This window comes from Rhodnius prolixus, unplaced genomic scaffold (genome assembly GCF_049639745.1).
Source record: "Rhodnius prolixus isolate KJV_2025 unplaced genomic scaffold, Rpr scaffold_13, whole genome shotgun sequence".
Classification (NCBI taxonomy): domain Eukaryota; kingdom Metazoa; phylum Arthropoda; class Insecta; order Hemiptera; family Reduviidae; genus Rhodnius; species Rhodnius prolixus.
Genome location: NW_027411583.1, coordinates 13,418,582 through 13,438,608, shown reverse-complemented (window position 1 = coordinate 13,438,608; position 20,027 = coordinate 13,418,582). Strand labels below are relative to the sequence as shown.

The following is a 20,027-nucleotide window of genomic DNA, read 5'->3' as shown; positions in this document are numbered from 1 at the left end:
TTTAAAAAAAATAAAAATTAGATTTAGAAAAATCCGTCAAGAGCGCCACTTATGTTATATAAGTCTAGTGATTCACTAACATACGAGTGTTAGGTGGTTCTGTATTTGTTTTAAAATGAAACACATGCAACTTTTAAGCAAAATTTTATACAGTAGATTAGCTATGGCGGTGGTTAGCGTATTTGATTACCACGTGGAGATCTCCGGTTTGAATCCAGCTGATGGAATTTGAGAGTTTCTCTTCCTTGGAGAGGTTCTTACAGTTCAATGTCCCGGTAATGGACACTATTGTCTGTAACGAGAGAACCTACTATCCTAAGGACAGTATTGCACTAAAAAAAAAAAGCTCCTGGCGCCGACAAGCTCAGATGTTAATAGGTCTTAAATTTAAAAAAAATATACTTAAATGAAAGGGTAAATTAGAAAAAAAGAAGTTAAATACCAAAAAGACTTTAATTTGTGGAAAACAATATTCTATTTCAAATTATTTATGACATAATATAATAATGTTAAGATAGAATTACTTAAAATAATCAAATCTTTTCATCTTCATCTCATTCGAAGCCCCTGAAACAAATATGGTAACAGTTAAAAAACTACTATGTACGTGTGATAACACATGTTATCAGAAGATTGATACTTACTGCACCATTGCCGCTACATCCCAATTACCTTTAACTTCAATAATTGGGCTGATTTCAACTCCTTGCTTAGTTATGGTGGCGATTTGAAACTATAACAAGAGATATAATTTAACGTTAGCTGGAAAATTCCACTAACTATGACTTTCACTAGCACATCATTCTTTACAAACTTTGAACATAAAGTAACGACATATTTTTATTTACGCCCCCAGTTGAAAACTTTTTTTTTCATGAGTTCTTTGTTTTCCTTTTATTTTTATAATTAATTTGTCTAGAAACTAATTACGAGTTTTAGAGGGGGCAGCTGCTCCATTGACGACGCCCATGTCTGAGGCGTCGAATGCAAACACGTAAAAGAAGAATTGGATATTCAGTAATTCTAAATAGTATTCTCAAAAAAGATGATATTTGTAGAATTTCTTCTTCTGCACGACAACTTGGGAGACAATCAACAAAAACACTTCCCCAGCTTCTATTTCCTCCACATAATATCCCTCATAATAGAATTATTGATTACCATGGCAGTTTAAAAGTGAAGAAAAGTGGATGCTGGAATAACAACGGATGACAATGAAAATCCTTACCTTTGGCAAAGAACATGTATCTCGATAGAATAACAGTTCCATGCATTTAGATAATGTTAGATGCGCCATCTCCTTATCAAAAGTGCCACTAGCATTGGCGATAGCACTTCTCAGTACAGGCAACGCAATGTGCGATCCTAGACCAGTGGCCACACAATTGTCTTCATAGGCCAATCCTCTCAAATCAACTACTCCTAGAAAACTAGAGGATAAACAAAACAAAAATATGAGTCCTAATTCTTGTTTAGAGACCTTTTTGGTGGGGGGGGGGCAGATAAAATTATAATTAGGGAAACGAATGACTTAAAAATGGACGAAAACAGCAAAATATAAAACTATAAGGTTTTTAATTGATTAATTTTCAATTCATCAATTAATTAACTATAACTTTTTTAATTGATTATAGCGTTGCAATAGCTGACGTGAGACTAAGAAACATAATTTTCAAAACTGGTTAGAAATTTCGGACACCTAAGGGTCCATTCCGGAAATGTGATAGTATGTTAAGAAATTTTTTTTTTATAAAACATTTTCTGTTGGTAACCTACCCTTCTCCATCGTCATATCCTGCTACAACCACATTGTTCCAAAGAGGATCGAACTTGGATCTTCGACCATACATTAGGCGAGTCAGCCAGGTATACAGTGAGGACGCTTTCAGCGAAAAATTGTCTTCCAAGATTGTTTCACTAATTCTGTAATTATCATTAAAATAAGATCAAATCTTTATGCTTTTATTATACATCTTTTAGGAGAAGTGGAACATTGGGAACATTCCCGTCATCATGTTAAAGCTTTTCTAAGGTCGAGGGCCGCGATCTGTTTTACGCTAAATTACATAAAATAATCCCGTTCAACTCAAATCACTACAAACTACTTTGCTACCCATACCCTCCAAAAGTAAGTGTAAATTCAGAAATAATAAACAAATTAGGCGTAATAAATAAAACAAAATATACTCACATTCTCTGTTGTACAGTTTCCTTAATATGTTGAAAATCAGCGTAATCTCCACTAGTTGACATAACGGTAGAATCATTAACCTTGAATATCCTTTCAAGGTGTTTGTATCTAGCTAATTTGCCATAGTAGCCACCAATATCGCCGGCAATTGCAACGCCGTCATTAAACTTTATACCAAGAACAGAAGTGGTAGTTGTGGCAGGTGCTCTGAAATAAAAAGGGAAGTAAATTAATTATTTCAATTACAAAAATTTCATCCAATTATCACCTAACCAACCAGAAATTTGTATTACCGCCGAAAACGGCTCAACGAGTTGGCTGTGCCGAGCAAGCTGCCGGAAACGGCAGTTTCGGCGAATACGGTGGAGGTGGTGATTGCTGACTGGAAAGCTTTAGATCGAAAATAAGGATAGATTGTAGTGTTCCATTCACAGCTAGGGTTTTCAGGCGATATAACTTCTGAGGTTTTTAATATGAGAAATGTCGCCCCTCATGGGGCATTTTCACTTCATTAGGGGGCGATAGAGAGGAATTATTACTATTAACAGCTATTAAATATTCCTATTCAATAGTATTGCGTAAATGGGACTGTATTCCTTCACTTTTAACACTGACAACGCAGTACAAGTCTGTTCGGTCAGATTGTAGGCAGTGATCAGCAGAACACTAAAACTAACAAATGAAAAACTTTCATTTTGAGAAAACACCTAATCATAGCAAATAATCCTTCAAAACTAAAAAAACACTTGAAGTAGCAGTACATATCAATAAATGAAATAAACTCCTTTCTTACTACGTGAAACTAAACAATATATTGAAAAGCTATTCCATATCAGCAAACTAATTACCGAAAGCTCACATTGTTACAGACACCATCATACTTGCTCAAACGCAAAACAAACCTAAACAAATAAATAGATTAGATATTATACATTAGAATAAAAAATCAAATTACTCACAAAGTCCTTTTAAATATATCTGGAGCTTTATAAATTTTAACTTCATTTTTATCTTCATGTAAAAGTTTTTGATAAGGTGAATTTACAAAGGGAAATTCTTGATGTAACATCGTAGGAAATTAGATATTAGAATCACTCAATTCACATACAATACCAAACATACAAGCAATAGCTCTATCTAAACCTTATTCCCGAAGCTAGGAAGGTTATAATTTCATTTTCGCCAGTCAAGACCAATAGCTTGTCATCATTAACAGTGTTGCCATTTAAATAATTAATGCTGGTTAAATCCCCCCCCCAAATATCAAACTTTTATATGGATATGCTATTAAAAGAATTCCTTAAATAAAGAGGTTTAATGTAGAGACATTTAACTTTAATAAAAAACTATCTCATGTGTTAAATATTTAGTTTATTTTCATTTTCAAAAATTCTATTACATACTACATATTAAAAATCATAAAAGATACCTTAATAAGTAATTTTGCAGGACATAATCATTAGCCATTTAACATAAACATACATTACACAGGCACGTTCAGCTATAAATTGGTGCAGACATTCGTAAGAAAAAATACCGAATATGGTTCCAGATCGTCTAGATTTCTACTTGTTATCTGCCTGTTATTTAGTTTTACAAGCCAAAAGCTAAAACAAACACAAAGGGTAGTTATCGCTTGGAAAATGAAAACTAAAGTAAAACTGAAAAAGGATAAATAGAATTCTAACACGTTTAGATTTCTATTACTTTTAAATCTGTTATCTAGTTTTAAACCCAAAGCTATAACTAACACTAAGAGTACACAAACACAAAGTACAACTAAAAAGGTACGAATAGGAATCCAATTCGATTAGATTTATATTTCTTTTAAATCTGTAGTTAAATTTCAAACGTTTATATCTCTTTTCTTATTTATCAGATTTCAATGAATTCTTTACCCAATTGCAGAGAAAGGTTAGCTGTATGGTAATCGCAGTTTACTTTTTATTTATTCCCCTGTAAAAATTTTTCTGAAATCGCAGTTTACTTTTGCTATTCAGTACATAAATAATTTCCTATTTTATTCGATACGTTTTCTTAAGAAATTTGTTTTTTGTATATTCTTTGTGGAACTATGATTTCCTTTGAAACAGTGAAATCGTTAACTTCAAATACCACGAAAACTGCTGGATAGATGTTGTATACATTTTATCTGTATATGGAGACTACTATTGCCTATAATTGTAGAAAATTTAGTAAAAATCTGTCGAGTAGAAAACGAGATATTTAGAGTTAAATTTTGGTTTCGTTTGAAACAGTGAAATCATTAACATCAAATACCACGAAAACTGCTCGATAGATTTTGTTTACATTTTATCTGTATATGGAGACTACTATTGCCTACAATTGTAGAAAATATAGTATTTTGTATATTCTTTGTGGAACTATGATTTCCTTTGAAACAGTGAAATCGTTAACTTCAAATACCACGAAAACTGCTGGATAGATGTTGTATACATTTTATCTGTATATGGAGACTACTATTGCCTATAATTGTAGAAAATTTAGTAAAAATCTGTCGAGTAGAAAACGAGATATTTAGAGTTAAATTTTGGTTTCGTTTGAAACAGTGAAATCATTAACATCAAATACCACGAAAACTGCTCGATAGATTTTGTTTACATTTTATCTGTATATGGAGACTACTATTGCCTACAATTGTAGAAAATATAGTATTTTGTATATTCTTTGTGGAACTATGATTTCCTTTGAAACAGTGAAATCGTTAACTTCAAATACCACGAAAACTGCTGGATAGATGTTGTATACATTTTATCTGTATATGGAGACTACTATTGCCTATAATTGTAGAAAATTTAGTAAAAATCTGTCGAGTAGAAAACGAGATATTTAGAGTTAAATTTTGGTTTCGTTTGAAACAGTGAAATCATTAACATCAAATACCACGAAAACTGCACGATAGATTTTGTTTACATTTTATCTGTATATGGAGACTACTATTGCCTACAATTGTAGAAAATATAGTATTTTGTATATTCTTTGTGGAACTATGATTTCCTTTGAAACAGTGAAATCGTTAACTTCAAATACCACGAAAACTGCTGGATAGATGTTGTTTACATTTTATCTGTATATGAAGACTACTACTGCCTATAATTGTATAAAATTTAGTAAAAATCTATAGAGTAGAAAAAGAGATATATAGACTTAAATTTTGGTTTCGTTTGAAACAGTGAAACCTTTAACTTCAAAACCACGAAGACTACTCGATAGATTTTGTTTACATTTTATCTGTATATGGAGACTACTATTGCCTATAATTGTAGAAAATATAGTATTTTGTACATTCTTTGTGGAACTATGATTTCCTTTGAAACAGTGAAATCGTTAACTTCAAGTACCACGAAAACTGCTCGATAGATGTTGTTTACATTTTATCTGTATATGGAGACTACTACTGCCTATAATTGTATAAAATTTAGTAAAAATCTATAGAGTAGAAAAAGAGATATTTAGACTTAAATTTTGGTTTCGTTTGAAACAGTGAAACCTTTAACTTCAAAACCACGAAAACTGCTCGATAGATTTTGTTTATATTTTATCTTTGAATGGAGACTACTATTGCCTATAATTGTATATAATTTAGTAAAAATCTGTAGAGTAGAAAGCGAGATATCTAGAGTTACATTTTCGTTTCGTTCGAAACAGTGAAATCTTTAACTTCAAATACCACGAAAACTGCTGGATAGATGTTGTTTACATTTTATCTGTATATGGAGACTACTACTGCCTATAATTGTATAAAATTTAGTAAAAATCTATAGAGTAGAAAAAGAGATATTTAGACTTAAATTTTGGTTTCGTTTGAAACAGTGAAATCTATAATTTCAAATACCTTGAAAACTGCTCGATAGATGTTGTTTACATTTTATCTGTATATGGAGACTACTACTGCCTATAATTGTATAAAATTTAGTAAAAATCTATAGAGTAGAAAAAGAGATATTTAGACTTAAATTTTGGTTTCGTTTGAAACAGTGAAACCTTTAACTTCAAAACCACAAAAACTGCTCGATAGATTTTGTTTATATCATATCTTTGTATGGAGACTACTTTTGCCTATAATTGTATATAATTTAGTAAAAATCTATCGAGTAGAAATCGAGATATTTAGAGTTAAATTTTGGTTTCGTTTGAAACAGTGAAATCATTGACATCAAATACCACGAAAACTGCTCGATAGATTTTATTTACATTTTATCTGTATATGGAGACTACTATTGCCTACAATTGTACAAAATTTAGTAAAAATCTGTCGAGTAGAAAACCAGATATTTAGAGTTAAATTTTGGTTTCGTTTGAAACAGTGAAATCATTAACATCAAATACCACGAAAACTGCTCGATAGATTTTGTTTACATTTTATCTGTATATGGAGACTACTATTGCCTATAATTGTAGAAAATATAGTATTTTGTATATTCTTTGTGGAACTATGATTTCCTATGAAACAGTGAAATCGTTAACTTCAAATACCACGAAAACTGCTGGATAGATGTTGTTTACATTTTATCTGTATATGGAGACTACTACTGCCTATAATTGTATAAAATTTAGTAAAAATCTATAGAGTAGAAAAAGAGATATTTAGACTTAAATTTTGGTTTCGTTTGAAACAGTGAAATCATTGACATCAAATACCACGAAAACTGCTCGATAGATTTTGTTTACATTTTATCTGTATATGGAGACTACTATTGCCTACAATTGTAGAAAATATAGTATTTTGTATATTCTTTGTGGAACTATGATTTCCTTTGAAACAGTGAAATCGTTAACTTCAAATACCACGAAAACTGCTGGATAGATGTTGTATACATTTTATCTGTATATGGAGACTACTACTGCCTATAATTGTAGAAAATTTAGTAAAAATCTGTCGAGTAGAAAACGAGATATTTAGAGTTAAATTTTGGTTTCGTTTGAAACAGTGAAATCATTAACATCAAATACCACGAAAACTGCTCGATAGATTTTGTTTACATTTTATCTGTATATGGAGACTACTATTGCCTACAATTGTAGAAAATATAGTATTTTGTATATTCTTTGTGGAACTATGATTTCCTTTGAAACAGTGAAATCGTTAACTTCAAATACCACGAAAACTGCTGGATAGATGTTGTATACATTTTATCTGTATATGGAGACTACTATTGCCTATAATTGTAGAAAATTTAGTAAAAATCTGTCGAGTAGAAAACGAGATATTTAGAGTTAAATTTTGGTTTCGTTTGAAACAGTGAAATCATTAACATCAAATACCACGAAAACTGCTCGATAGATTTTGTTTACATTTTATCTGTATATGGAGACTACTATTGCCTACAATTGTAGAAAATATAGTATTTTGTATATTCTTTGTGGAACTATGATTTCCTTTGAAACAGTGAAATCGTTAACTTCAAATACCACGAAAACTGCTGGATAGATGTTGTATACATTTTATCTGTATATGGAGACTACTATTGCCTATAATTGTAGAAAATTTAGTAAAAATCTGTCGAGTAGAAAACGAGATATTTAGAGTTAAATTTTGGTTTCGTTTGAAACAGTGAAATCATTAACATCAAATACCACGAAAACTGCTCGATAGATTTTGTTTACATTTTATCTGTATATGGAGACTACTATTGCCTACAATTGTAGAAAATATAGTATTTTGTATATTCTTTGTGGAACTATGATTTCCTTTGAAACAGTGAAATCGTTAACTTCAAATACCACGAAAACTGCTGGATAGATGTTGTATACATTTTATCTGTATATGGAGACTACTATTGCCTATAATTGTAGAAAATTTAGTAAAAATCTGTCGAGTAGAAAACGAGATATTTAGAGTTAAATTTTGGTTTCGTTTGAAACAGTGAAATCATTAACATCAAATACCACGAAAACTGCTCGATAGATTTTGTTTACATTTTATCTGTATATGGAGACTACTATTGCCTACAATTGTAGAAAATATAGTATTTTGTATATTCTTTGTGGAACTATGATTTCCTTTGAAACAGTGAAATCGTTAACTTCAAATACCACGAAAACTGCTGGATAGATGTTGTTTACATTTTATCTGTATATGAAGACTACTACTGCCTATAATTGTATAAAATTTAGTAAAAATCTATAGAGTAGAAAAAGAGATATATAGACTTAAATTTTGGTTTCGTTTGAAACAGTGAAACCTTTAACTTCAAAACCACGAAGACTACTCGATAGATTTTGTTTACATTTTATCTGTATATGGAGACTACTATTGCCTATAATTGTAGAAAATATAGTATTTTGTACATTCTTTGTGGAACTATGATTTCCTTTGAAACAGTGAAATCGTTAACTTCAAGTACCACGAAAACTGCTCGATAGATGTTGTTTACATTTTATCTGTATATGGAGACTACTACTGCCTATAATTGTATAAAATTTAGTAAAAATCTATAGAGTAGAAAACGAGATATTTAGAGTTAAATTTTGGTTTCGTTTGAAACAGTGAAATCATTAACATCAAATACCACGAAAACTGCTCGATAGATTTTGTTTACATTTTATCTGTATATGGAGACTACTATTGCCTACAATTGTAGAAAATATAGTATTTTGTATATTCTTTGTGGAACTATGATTTCCTTTGAAACAGTGAAATCGTTAACTTCAAATACCACGAAAACTGCTGGATAGATGTTGTATACATTTTATCTGTATATGGAGACTACTATTGCCTATAATTGTAGAAAATTTAGTAAAAATCTGTCGAGTAGAAAACGAGATATTTAGAGTTAAATTTTGGTTTCGTTTGAAACAGTGAAATCATTAACATCAAATACCACGAAAACTGCTCGATAGATTTTGTTTACATTTTATCTGTATATGGAGACTACTATTGCCTACAATTGTAGAAAATATAGTATTTTGTATATTCTTTGTGGAACTATGATTTCCTTTGAAACAGTGAAATCGTTAACTTCAAATACCACGAAAACTGCTGGATAGATGTTGTTTACATTTTATCTGTATATGAAGACTACTACTGCCTATAATTGTATAAAATTTAGTAAAAATCTATAGAGTAGAAAAAGAGATATATAGACTTAAATTTTGGTTTCGTTTGAAACAGTGAAACCTTTAACTTCAAAACCACGAAGACTACTCGATAGATTTTGTTTACATTTTATCTGTATATGGAGACTACTATTGCCTATAATTGTAGAAAATATAGTATTTTGTACATTCTTTGTGGAACTATGATTTCCTTTGAAACAGTGAAATCGTTAACTTCAAGTACCACGAAAACTGCTCGATAGATGTTGTTTACATTTTATCTGTATATGGAGACTACTACTGCCTATAATTGTATAAAATTTAGTAAAAATCTATAGAGTAGAAAAAGAGATATTTAGACTTAAATTTTGGTTTCGTTTGAAACAGTGAAACCTTTAACTTCAAAACCACGAAAACTGCTCGATAGATTTTGTTTATATTTTATCTTTGAATGGAGACTACTATTGCCTATAATTGTATATAATTTAGTAAAAATCTGTAGAGTAGAAAGCGAGATATCTAGAGTTACATTTTCGTTTCGTTCGAAACAGTGAAATCTTTAACTTCAAATACCACGAAAACTGCTGGATAGATGTTGTTTACATTTTATCTGTATATGGAGACTACTACTGCCTATAATTGTATAAAATTTAGTAAAAATCTATAGAGTAGAAAAAGAGATATTTAGACTTAAATTTTGGTTTCGTTTGAAACAGTGAAATCTATAATTTCAAATACCTTGAAAACTGCTCGATAGATGTTGTTTACATTTTATCTGTATATGGAGACTACTACTGCCTATAATTGTATAAAATTTAGTAAAAATCTATAGAGTAGAAAAAGAGATATTTAGACTTAAATTTTGGTTTCGTTTGAAACAGTGAAACCTTTAACTTCAAAACCACAAAAACTGTTCGATAGATTTTGTTTATATCATATCTTTGTATGGAGACTACTTTTGCCTATAATTGTATATAATTTAGTAAAAATCTATCGATTAGAAATCGAGATATTTAGAGTTAAATTTTGGTTTCGTTTGAAACAGTGAAATCATTGACATCAAATACCACGAAAACTGCTCGATAGATTTTATTTACATTTTATCTGTATATGGAGACTACTATTGCCTACAATTGTACAAAATTTAGTAAAAATCTGTCGAGTAGAAAACCAGATATTTAGAGTTAAATTTTGGTTTCGTTTGAAACAGTGAAATCATTAACATCAAATACCACGAAAACTGCTCGATAGATTTTGTTTACATTTTATCTGTATATGGAGACTACTATTGCCTATAATTGTAGAAAATATAGTATTTTGTATATTCTTTGTGGAACTATGATTTCCTATGAAACAGTGAAATCGTTAACTTCAAATACCACGAAAACTGCTGGATAGATGTTGTTTACATTTTATCTGTATATGGAGACTACTACTGCCTATAATTGTATAAAATTTAGTAAAAATCTATAGAGTAGAAAAAGAGATATTTAGACTTAAATTTTGGTTTCGTTTGAAACAGTGAAATCATTGACATCAAATACCACGAAAACTGCTCGATAGATTTTATTTACATTTTATCTGTATATGGAGACTACTATTGCCTACAATTGTACAAAATTTAGTAAAAATCTGTCGAGTAGAAAACCAGATATTTAGAGTTAAATTTTGGTTTCGTTTGAAACAGTGAAATCATTAACATCAAATACCACGAAAACTGCTCGATAGATTTTGTTTACATTTTATCTGTATATGGAGACTACTATTGCCTATAATTGTAGAAAATATAGTATTTTGTATATTCTTTGTGGAACTATGATTTCCTTTGAAACAGTGAAATCGTTAACTTCAAATACCACGAAAACTGCTGGATAGATGTTCTTTACATTTTATCTGTATATGGAGACTACTATTGCCTATAATTGTATATAATTTAGTAAAAATCTGTAGAGTAGAAAGCGAGATATCTAGAGTTACATTTTCGTTTCGTTCGAAACAGTGAAATCTTTAACTTCAAATACCACGAAAACTGCTGGATAGATGTTGTTTACATTTTATCTGTATATGGAGACTACTACTGCCTATAATTGTATAAAATTTAGTAAAAATCTATAGAGTAGAAAAAGAGATATTTAGACTTAAATTTTGGTTTCGTTTGAAACAGTGAAATCTATAATTTCAAATACCTTGAAAACTGCTCGATAGATTTTGTTTACATTTTATCTGTATATGGAGACTACTACTGCCTATAATTGTATAAAATTTAGTAAAAATCTATAGAGTAGAAAAAGAGATATTTAGACTTAAATTTTGGTTTCGTTTGAAACAGTGAAACCTTTAACTTCAAAACCACAAAAACTGCTCGATAGATTTTGTTTATATCATATCTTTGTATGGAGACTACTTTTGCCTATAATTGTATATAATTTAGTAAAAATCTATCGAGTAGAAATCGAGATATTTAGAGTTAAATTTTGGTTTCGTTTGAAACAGTGAAATCATTGACATCAAATACCACGAAAACTGCTCGATAGATTTTATTTACATTTTATCTGTATATGGAGACTACTATTGCCTACAATTGTACAAAATTTAGTAAAAATCTGTCGAGTAGAAAACCAGATATTTAGAGTTAAATTTTGGTTTCGTTTGAAACAGTGAAATCATTAACATCAAATACCACGAAAACTGCTCGATAGATTTTGTTTACATTTTATCTGTATATGGAGACTACTATTGCCTATAATTGTAGAAAATATAGTATTTTGTATATTCTTTGTGGAACTATGATTTCCTATGAAACAGTGAAATCGTTAACTTCAAATACCACGAAAACTGCTGGATAGATGTTGTTTACATTTTATCTGTATATGGAGACTACTACTGCCTATAATTGTATAAAATTTAGTAAAAATCTATAGAGTAGAAAAAGAGATATTTAGACTTAAATTTTGGTTTCGTTTGAAACAGTGAAATCATTGACATCAAATACCACGAAAACTGCTCGATAGATTTTATTTACATTTTATCTGTATATGGAGACTACTATTGCCTACAATTGTACAAAATTTAGTAAAAATCTGTCGAGTAGAAAACCAGATATTTAGAGTTAAATTTTGGTTTCGTTTGAAACAGTGAAATCATTAACATCAAATACCACGAAAACTGCTCGATAGATTTTGTTTACATTTTATCTGTATATGGAGACTACTATTGCCTATAATTGTAGAAAATATAGTATTTTGTATATTCTTTGTGGAACTATGATTTCCTTTGAAACAGTGAAATCGTTAACTTCAAATACCACGAAAACTGCTGGATAGATGTTCTTTACATTTTATCTGTATATGGAGACTACTACTGCCTATAATTGTATAAAATTTAGTAAAAATCTATAGAGTAGAAAAAGAGATATTAAGACTTAAATTTTGGTTTCGTTTGAAACAGTGAAACCTTTAACTTCAAAACCACGAAAACTGCTCGATAGATTTTGTTTATATTTCATCTTTGTATGGAGACTACTATTGCCTATAATTGTACAAAATTTAGTAATAATCTATCGAGTAGAAAACGAGATATTTAGAGTTAAATTTTGGTTTCGTTTGAATCAGTGAAATGTTCAACTTCAAATACCACGAAAACTGCTCGATAGAATTTGTTTATATTTTATCTGTATATGGAGACTACTATTGCCTATAATTGTATAAAATTTAGTAAAAATCTGTCGTGTAGAAAACGAGATATTTAGAGTTAAATTTTGGTTTCGTTTGAAACAGTGAAATCTTTAACTTCAATTATCCCGAAAACTGCTCGATAAATTTTGTTTATATTTTATCTCTATATGGATTTTATCTCTATATATCTCTATAATTGTATAAAAATTTAGTAAAAATCTGTCATGTAGGAAAGGAGATATTTTTAGACTTAAATTTTGGTTTCGTTTGTATCAGTGAAATCTTAAACTTCATATATCTCGAAAACTGCTCGATAGATTTTGTTTATATTTTGTCTGTATCTCTTTAACAAAAACTTACAGTTTAAAAAGTTAAGTATTGGGGTTGATTAAGCGCCCTGTGTACCTTTTTGCTTTTTAATCAACTCTTATGCTTAACTTTTAAAACTGTAAGTTTTCTTTAATGAGTATTGTTGTGTTATTAGCTACATGAATTTCTAAATCTAATGACACTCTTATTCATGTAAATTGGTTCGCGCGTTTAAACGCTTCCTTGTTTGCAAAAAAAGGTAACAACAACAAGAAGTAGACCAATTTTCTGAAAATTTCGTTTTTCCCATTTACGGTAACTTTTTTGTCAAAATAAAGGAGGATTTGTCCTATATTATAATGAAAATTTGGGAGTTTCATCTTTTATTGAAATAGGTGTTTTTTTAATGTTACACTATTTCGTGCAATTTTTGTCAATCAACAACCCTTGTGCAACTGTCCTACCGGTCAGGTTTAATTTATTACTCGTCATTTTATAGTGTAAAAAATGTTTATGATAAAACTTAATTAAAAAAAAAAATTACGTCTACAGTGACGCAAATCAAAGCAAGAAACCAATTAATCATAACTATAAGAATTTTTTTCTGGTAAATTTCGTCAGAACGGAATTGGATTAAAATAATTTATAATAGAAAATAAAAAAACCAAGCTACGTACTTGTGGAGTATTCATTAACTTTAAGTATCAGATTTTGTACTTGTTATCTATCTTTTAAAGTAATTCGTGTAGGAGTATTATTGGTTAAAAATATTTTCCAAGTAAACACTTTTAATTCATATAAATTATTGTCTTACCTGTTCTTATATCAGTTTGATAAAATATCGTGAGGAGTGTAGAATACAACCAAAATACTGCTTTTATTATTATTACTGTGTACGTTACAAAGTCGATTTCAAGTAGCTTTGGATTTACGTATTAAGTCATTGGTTGCCAGTATTGTATAGAAACAAGATGAGTGGGTATGTATGAAATTATCTTAGTTTTCTACCTTAAAAAGAATACAAAAATTATGATTCGGTGCTGATATTTTTCTCTTTCTTTTCATACTTTTAATGAAAAGGTTAATTAATTGTAATGTTTTATGTACTTGTTATTGGCTTGTTCGTATCATTTCTTTGCATTTCTAAGTTTTAACATAATAGTTTTTGATCTGGAAGGTTAGATTAGTGTAGCAAATATTTTTCCATTTCCAGTTATAAATGTGAATACATCTGGTTTGAACAATTACACGACCCTCTCTTAATACGGTTCAGATTACAATTAATACTTGTTCTTCGAATTGCTAATTACAATCGTATACATTAATATTCATTGCTTAATAATATATTATACTGTTTTACACTATGATTGCATTTACAGGAAAACCTTAAAGAAAAGCGTTAGAATAAAATAAAATCAAAGGAATTACTCAGAATTGCGAATCTAACCACATTTTCAATATTTATGAAAGGGTTTAAGTTGGTACTTACCTGATTGACAGATTTTGAACAAAATTTTATGTCGCGTTCCATTTGTAACATTTAGTGGACATAACATAATTTTTAACTCTGCCGTTAATCCGTTCATGAGTTATATTGACCATACGTCACAAACTTTATTTTTTTCGTCTTCAGAGAAAATTGAAAATTTATATTTCCAGTGAGAAGCGGAAAAATCTAATATCTGCACGATCGGGAATACTACCTGTAATCCAAGATAACTTCCTCTTCATTTTCAAGTTTTTAAACTTTAGATTTTGCATAAATTTTCTTTACAAATAACAATGTTAATTGAGCCGCCATAATTTTGAGTAGATTTCCTTGGAATTAGTTAGAAAGCGGTTCTTTAGATTTCAAATAAGTGCTCAATACGTACGTGTAGTTTGTAATTTCTTTAAATTACATTTAAAAGTTTGTAATTGTAATTGTTTTGTACGTATAGATTTGTAATTTCTGTTTGGAATATGGTTCAATCAGAATACATACGTTAGTTCTCAGCGAGGGTTGAAGTTGACTTCCCTTGAATTTGCCAGTGCACTGAAACTACGGTATTATCACCAGTGAAATTAAGTAATGAATGAGTTGTTGAAGTTCCGTCTTTGGAGAAGAATGGTGAGTCTACTGAATTATTCCTCTAACTTCACTTCCTGATACTTAGTGGTTAGAGGAAATAATATTGAGATCAAGCCAAATTTTCAAAGAAGAAGACTAAAAATTTCATTTTCTATTTTAGCTAGAATAAGTGTTAGCGGTTTTCCAGAACCAAAATCACTGATGAACATTCTACAACTGTTTACAGATACAGAAGTTTGGTGCTGGCCGGAATTCTTCTAGTCGTAGTAGCAATGATTATTGATTCCTCAGAAGCCAGAAAAAGATCCCATGGGGAAGGAAAAAACAGGAGAGGACAGGATGAAAATGAAAGAGATGGAAAATGGTAATTTTTAAAAATTATTTTTACCCCCCCCCCAAAAAAAAGAAATCAACAAACCGTTTTCCTTAAAGTCAGATTCTAAAACTAAATTGGGAGGGGGTTATTGTGACAAAACTTTAATTTGAAAAAAAAAATAGAAATGTGAAAAAAATTACAAATGACAGAAATAACTTCTTTGTAGGAACATCGTAAAAGTTATTTCTTAGCAAATTTTCTTTATTCATTCAAATTTTGAACCAATTAGGTTTAAAATGAAAAATTCGTAGCCCACCCAGGGAGAGGTCCTTATTTAGCAAAGTTTCCTAATTTGGTAAGCTAACTGTAGTTAACAAGTCCCTCTTCGGGACACTGTCCCATTCCTGAAATTAAAGAAGAAGTACGGATTGGAAGGAGCAGCTTCTTCCCGCTTTAAGAAATCTGAATGGCAGGTTTTTGCATCATGATCACTCGACTTCTGGCAATTCATGATTCCTCCACTCAAGCCTTATCTGGGAATACTGCCAAGAACACTAGAAATTCCTTTCCTCCTCAAAGGAGGAATTCATATAAATAGTTCAGACTACAATTTCTATTATTTTATAAATTGCTTTGCATAATAATATGAAATACACAATAATATTGGCGACATCACATAATGCTTACGCTGAAAGCAATGATAACATTTTTTTTAATTTTGTTGTTTTAACAAATAACTCTAAAATAAAGAAGTATTCTGATAACAAACCGTATAAATCAAATTAAACAGTCTCTTATCTTATTATTTCTTTTTATTTTAAGCCTAAATTTAGTTCCCCCCACCCTTTTTTGCGTGAACATTTTAAGTGGACCCAATAAATTATCCTTATTCACAAAGATAGACCATTACCAAGAAAAATATGTTGAAATTGTAGATTTCTTAATAGTTTAAGGTAAAGTAATTTTAAAAAGTAGGTACACTCGGGATTCGAACTTGGTATCTCCTGCTAATTGATCCACGTTTATAACCATAACAGTAACCCGCGCCCAGTTTGCATAGTCAAAACAAAAAAAAAAAGTCGTTGCAACTATTTTTAGATAACATTTCAAAAATAAGGAATTTCGCTCGCTTGTCGGGTCTCCATAATTCGATACAAAACCTAGAATTTTTAGTTTTTGAAATATTTTGTTAGCGTCAATAAAAAAAAAAACTTTGTAAAAAATCTTTTTCGAACAATTTCCGGCAAGAGAACACTGACACGGCATTCTTCTGCTGCATTTCACTTAATGAATTTTCTTGAACGATCAGTTTATATGAAAAAATAGTCGACTTCAATATTATACATGTTTCCTTTTTAAAGGTTACCCATTTTTTTTCTCAAATTTAGAATTTTGGTTACATCGTTTTTTGAGAAAATCTCTAAAAAAGTTGGGCTGATTGTTAAATATGAACTTCCTTCATACTTTCGTTTTTTTAAAGTTTTTTGCTGTCCACAAATTTCGTTAATTGTTTATAATTTATAGCTGGCTCACACCTTTACATAGTTAATAACCAACCGAAAGAGTCCATGTTTGAACAAAGTCTGTCAATTAGAATGTAAAAATTACAGTACGTTGAGTCTGTTTCCAATACGAGTATTTAAAATATTAAAATAGGAACTACTGGTTAAAGATAAGTTATCTATATCCCCCCCCCAACCTTAAACATTTCAATAATTTATTTATTCTTTAAATAAACAAAGTTGTTGAAATTTGTTAATTTATTGACAATCACGTTGTTAATAAATGGGGGGATGAAACCTACCGCTGGGTTACAATATTTGGGCAGAATTGACCTACTTACTGTGATAGCATCCTAGACGCATCCAATTTTGCTTTTATGATATTACTACGTAAACATGTTAAGTAAATGATGTATAAATAGATAATTGCATTCCAGGTGTCCAAAATCTGAATTATTGAGTACGATAATTCAATTAGTAAATCCCTCATTCGCAAAACAAGTAAGTTAACTTCCCGTTAAACTGATTTACCTATAATTCGGACTTCTGGGTTGCACATTTCTTATTGATACACATTATATACGTATTTGAACCAGTTAATTTTTTATGACGAAGATATTCATCATGAAAACAGTGTAAAATTTTGTGTTTTGACGAGTATATTCGTCATGCTTTTTCAGTAGTGACCATCGGCTGTTAATTTTACAATTTTAGTTAATATAAATACATGAATAAATCTACATGAAATAAAGAACGAAAAAAAAATAATAAAAGTCATTTCATTGCAACCCAATTTCATATCAAACATACTCTGGGTTTGACGAATATATTCGTCATCGTTTAATTTGTACGACGCACGTAGGGGACACATTTTCCAACAAGATCGAGAAACAGTTAACTGGTTAATATTAAAAAAAAAAAAGCACTATCGAGGTGAGTGCCTCATTTTATCCTAAACGTATTGTTGCAATTTCTAAGCGTAATTAAAATTGGAAATTCTTGCAATTTTTCGTTTTTTGAATTATCGTGGACTCAAGACAATTTGTAAAAACAACTTTGTGATACTATGGGGGGGGACTTCTAATCGAATCTGTGAAAGCTTAAAATCGATTATCTACTACATTGCAATACTCTGTTGTTAAAAGAAGGCCAAACTTCAGTTTGCGCGGTTTCTTCTTGGCCAAAACACTGCAAGCGAGAAATTGAGGGTTTGATGCTACTTTTCCAGGGAAAATCGGCGTTCTAACAGGATATTGAAGTCGTAAGAACACAAATCAGATTTTCACTGACATCTCCCACAATCACAGAACCACAAATCGATCGAGTGTTTATACCAAAATATTATTTTTTTCTAGTTCAGGGGTCGGCAACCTATTTTAAATAGAGAGCCATTTCTCCTTAAATAATTTTAATAAATCTTACCAAGTGCCGCAAGGATGATAGTGTAAAAACCTCTGTAGATCATTTGCATACACTAATTATTATTTTATGATAATAACATTTAAATGTTTTATATATTTATTTTCACATATTGCAAAGTAAATAAACAAATAAATAATAACTAAACCTGTATTTGAATGAAAATGGCGGCAGTCCTATATATTACGTACTGTATTTTAATATAATTCTATTCAATTTCAAACCAATCACATTTAAAATTCTTTTTGAAAAAATATCTTCACTTTAAAAAATGAAATTTTCATTTGTTCCAATAAAATTGAAATATACAATATATTTTGGTCACGCTGAAGAGCCACAAAATTTGGATAAAAGAGCCGCATGCGGCTCGCGAGCCGCGAGTTGCCGACCCCTGTTCTAGTTTGTTCTTTGAATAATAAATTTGTTTATATCGTTTTAGGGAAGGAAGAGTGAGGGAAGGAGGAGAAAAGAGAGGTGGGAAGAAGGAGGGTGGAGAGAGGACTCACAATGGAAAACAGAAACATAGGAAAGGCAAAAGAGGACATGAAGAAAAACCAGCAGAACACGAAGAAGAACCACAAGTAAAAGAGGAAACTGAACAAAAGCAGGAAGTTAAAGTGGAAAGTGGTAAAAATAAAAAAGATCAGAAAAATAAACAAAAGTCTAAGAAACAAGAAGAAACGGTGGTCGCAGAGGAGAAGAACGTTGGTAAAGATAAAAAGAAATCCAAGCGTAGTGTTGAAGAAAAAGAACCTGAAGTCAAAGTAGAGAAGAAAACAAAAAATGTTAAAAAAACTGTAGAATCTGAAGATGGTGTTCAATGTAACGGCGGAAATACTGAGTCCAAATATAAGGAGCATAACCAGGATTGCAGCCAATGCAATTCTTGCAGTAAACAGGAAGAGAATCTACAAGAAGAAGAAGAAGAATTAGAGATCCAAGAGGATAAAGTTGAATAAGTAGTTCTGTACGAAATAAGCAAAAAATTGTTCCAATAACTGTGTTATTTCTGTGTTGAGTTGTTAAAAATTTTTATTTTGTAAATACGTTTGTTAAAATCAGAACACGTTAATTCCTGCGATATATATATATATTTTTTACATGGTTAATATTAGTTTTTTAAGAAATGTTTTTAGTTTTGGTTTTACAGTTACTTGTTGCCAAAACATTTTGTGAAAAAGTGGAGTGAGGCTAGAAAATTTTTCAAATAAAAAAAAAACTGTTGTGAAAATTCTCTCTGACTACCATTATTCGAGTTTTTCACTTATGGCAACACTGCCCTCAAAATGCCTGAAACCAGTTTTTCCCCCCACCCAAAAAATTATTAGAAACAGAAATTTGTAATACAAAGGGGAAGTTTAGAGAAAATTTGGGATTAAATTTACGGGGGGGAAAAAAATTTATAAACATGAAAAATACATTTTAGTACTTCCGGTACTAACAGAATTTTCGAAAATGGAATTTAATCAAGACATATAATCGCCCT

The 20,027-nt window shown here is 30.2% G+C and overlaps 2 protein-coding genes across 3 annotated transcripts; one reads left to right on the top strand and one right to left on the bottom strand.

Annotated features, from left to right (window-relative positions):
• Positions 1 to 434: 434 nt before the first annotated feature.
• Prosbeta7 (proteasome subunit beta type-4) lies at positions 435 to 14,187 on the bottom strand. Of its 2 annotated transcripts, XM_074116447.1 has the most exons (7): positions 14,048 to 14,187; positions 3,621 to 3,798; positions 2,192 to 2,398; positions 1,777 to 1,923; positions 1,229 to 1,430; positions 645 to 733; positions 435 to 567 (listed from the first exon to the last, which is right to left on the bottom strand). In XM_074116447.1, the coding sequence occupies exons 2-7, from the start codon at positions 3,656 to 3,658 to the stop codon at positions 555 to 557; spliced, it is 696 nt and encodes a 231-aa protein (XP_073972548.1). In that variant the 5' UTR covers positions 3,659 to 3,798; positions 14,048 to 14,187; the 3' UTR covers positions 435 to 554. The 2 variants fall into 2 exon arrangements, with proteins under 2 accessions (XP_073972548.1, XP_073972547.1); XM_074116446.1 differs by lacking the exons at positions 3,621 to 3,798; positions 14,048 to 14,187 and adding an exon at positions 3,151 to 3,376.
• On the top strand, positions 14,069 to 19,775 carry LOC141448228 (uncharacterized). Its single transcript, XM_074116448.1, has 3 exons — positions 14,069 to 14,212; positions 15,531 to 15,668; positions 18,981 to 19,775. Exons 1-3 carry the CDS (start codon positions 14,205 to 14,207, stop codon positions 19,498 to 19,500), a joined length of 666 nt encoding a protein of 221 aa, XP_073972549.1. The 5' UTR covers positions 14,069 to 14,204; the 3' UTR covers positions 19,501 to 19,775.
• The last annotated feature ends 252 nt before the right edge of the window (positions 19,776 to 20,027 follow it).

What these genes read in the sequence shown, in the direction of transcription:
- LOC141448228 (XM_074116448.1), top strand. An exon ending in AATGAAAGAGATGGAAAATG is followed by an intron (nt 15,669 to 18,980) that starts GTAATTTTTAAA and finishes ATATCGTTTTAG; the next exon opens with GGAAGGAAGAGTGAGGGAAG.
- Prosbeta7 (XM_074116446.1), bottom strand. Translation starts at nt 3,260, where the DNA reads ATGTTACATCAAGAATTTCCCTTTGTAAATTCACCTTATCAAAAACTT. An exon ending in GATATATTTAAAAGGACTTT is followed by an intron (nt 2,399 to 3,150) that starts GTGAGTAATTTG and finishes TTTTTATTTCAG; the next exon opens with AGCACCTGCCACAACTACCA. An exon ending in GGATATGACGATGGAGAAGG is followed by an intron (nt 1,431 to 1,776) that starts GTAGGTTACCAA and finishes TTTATCCTCTAG; the next exon opens with TTTTCTAGGAGTAGTTGATT.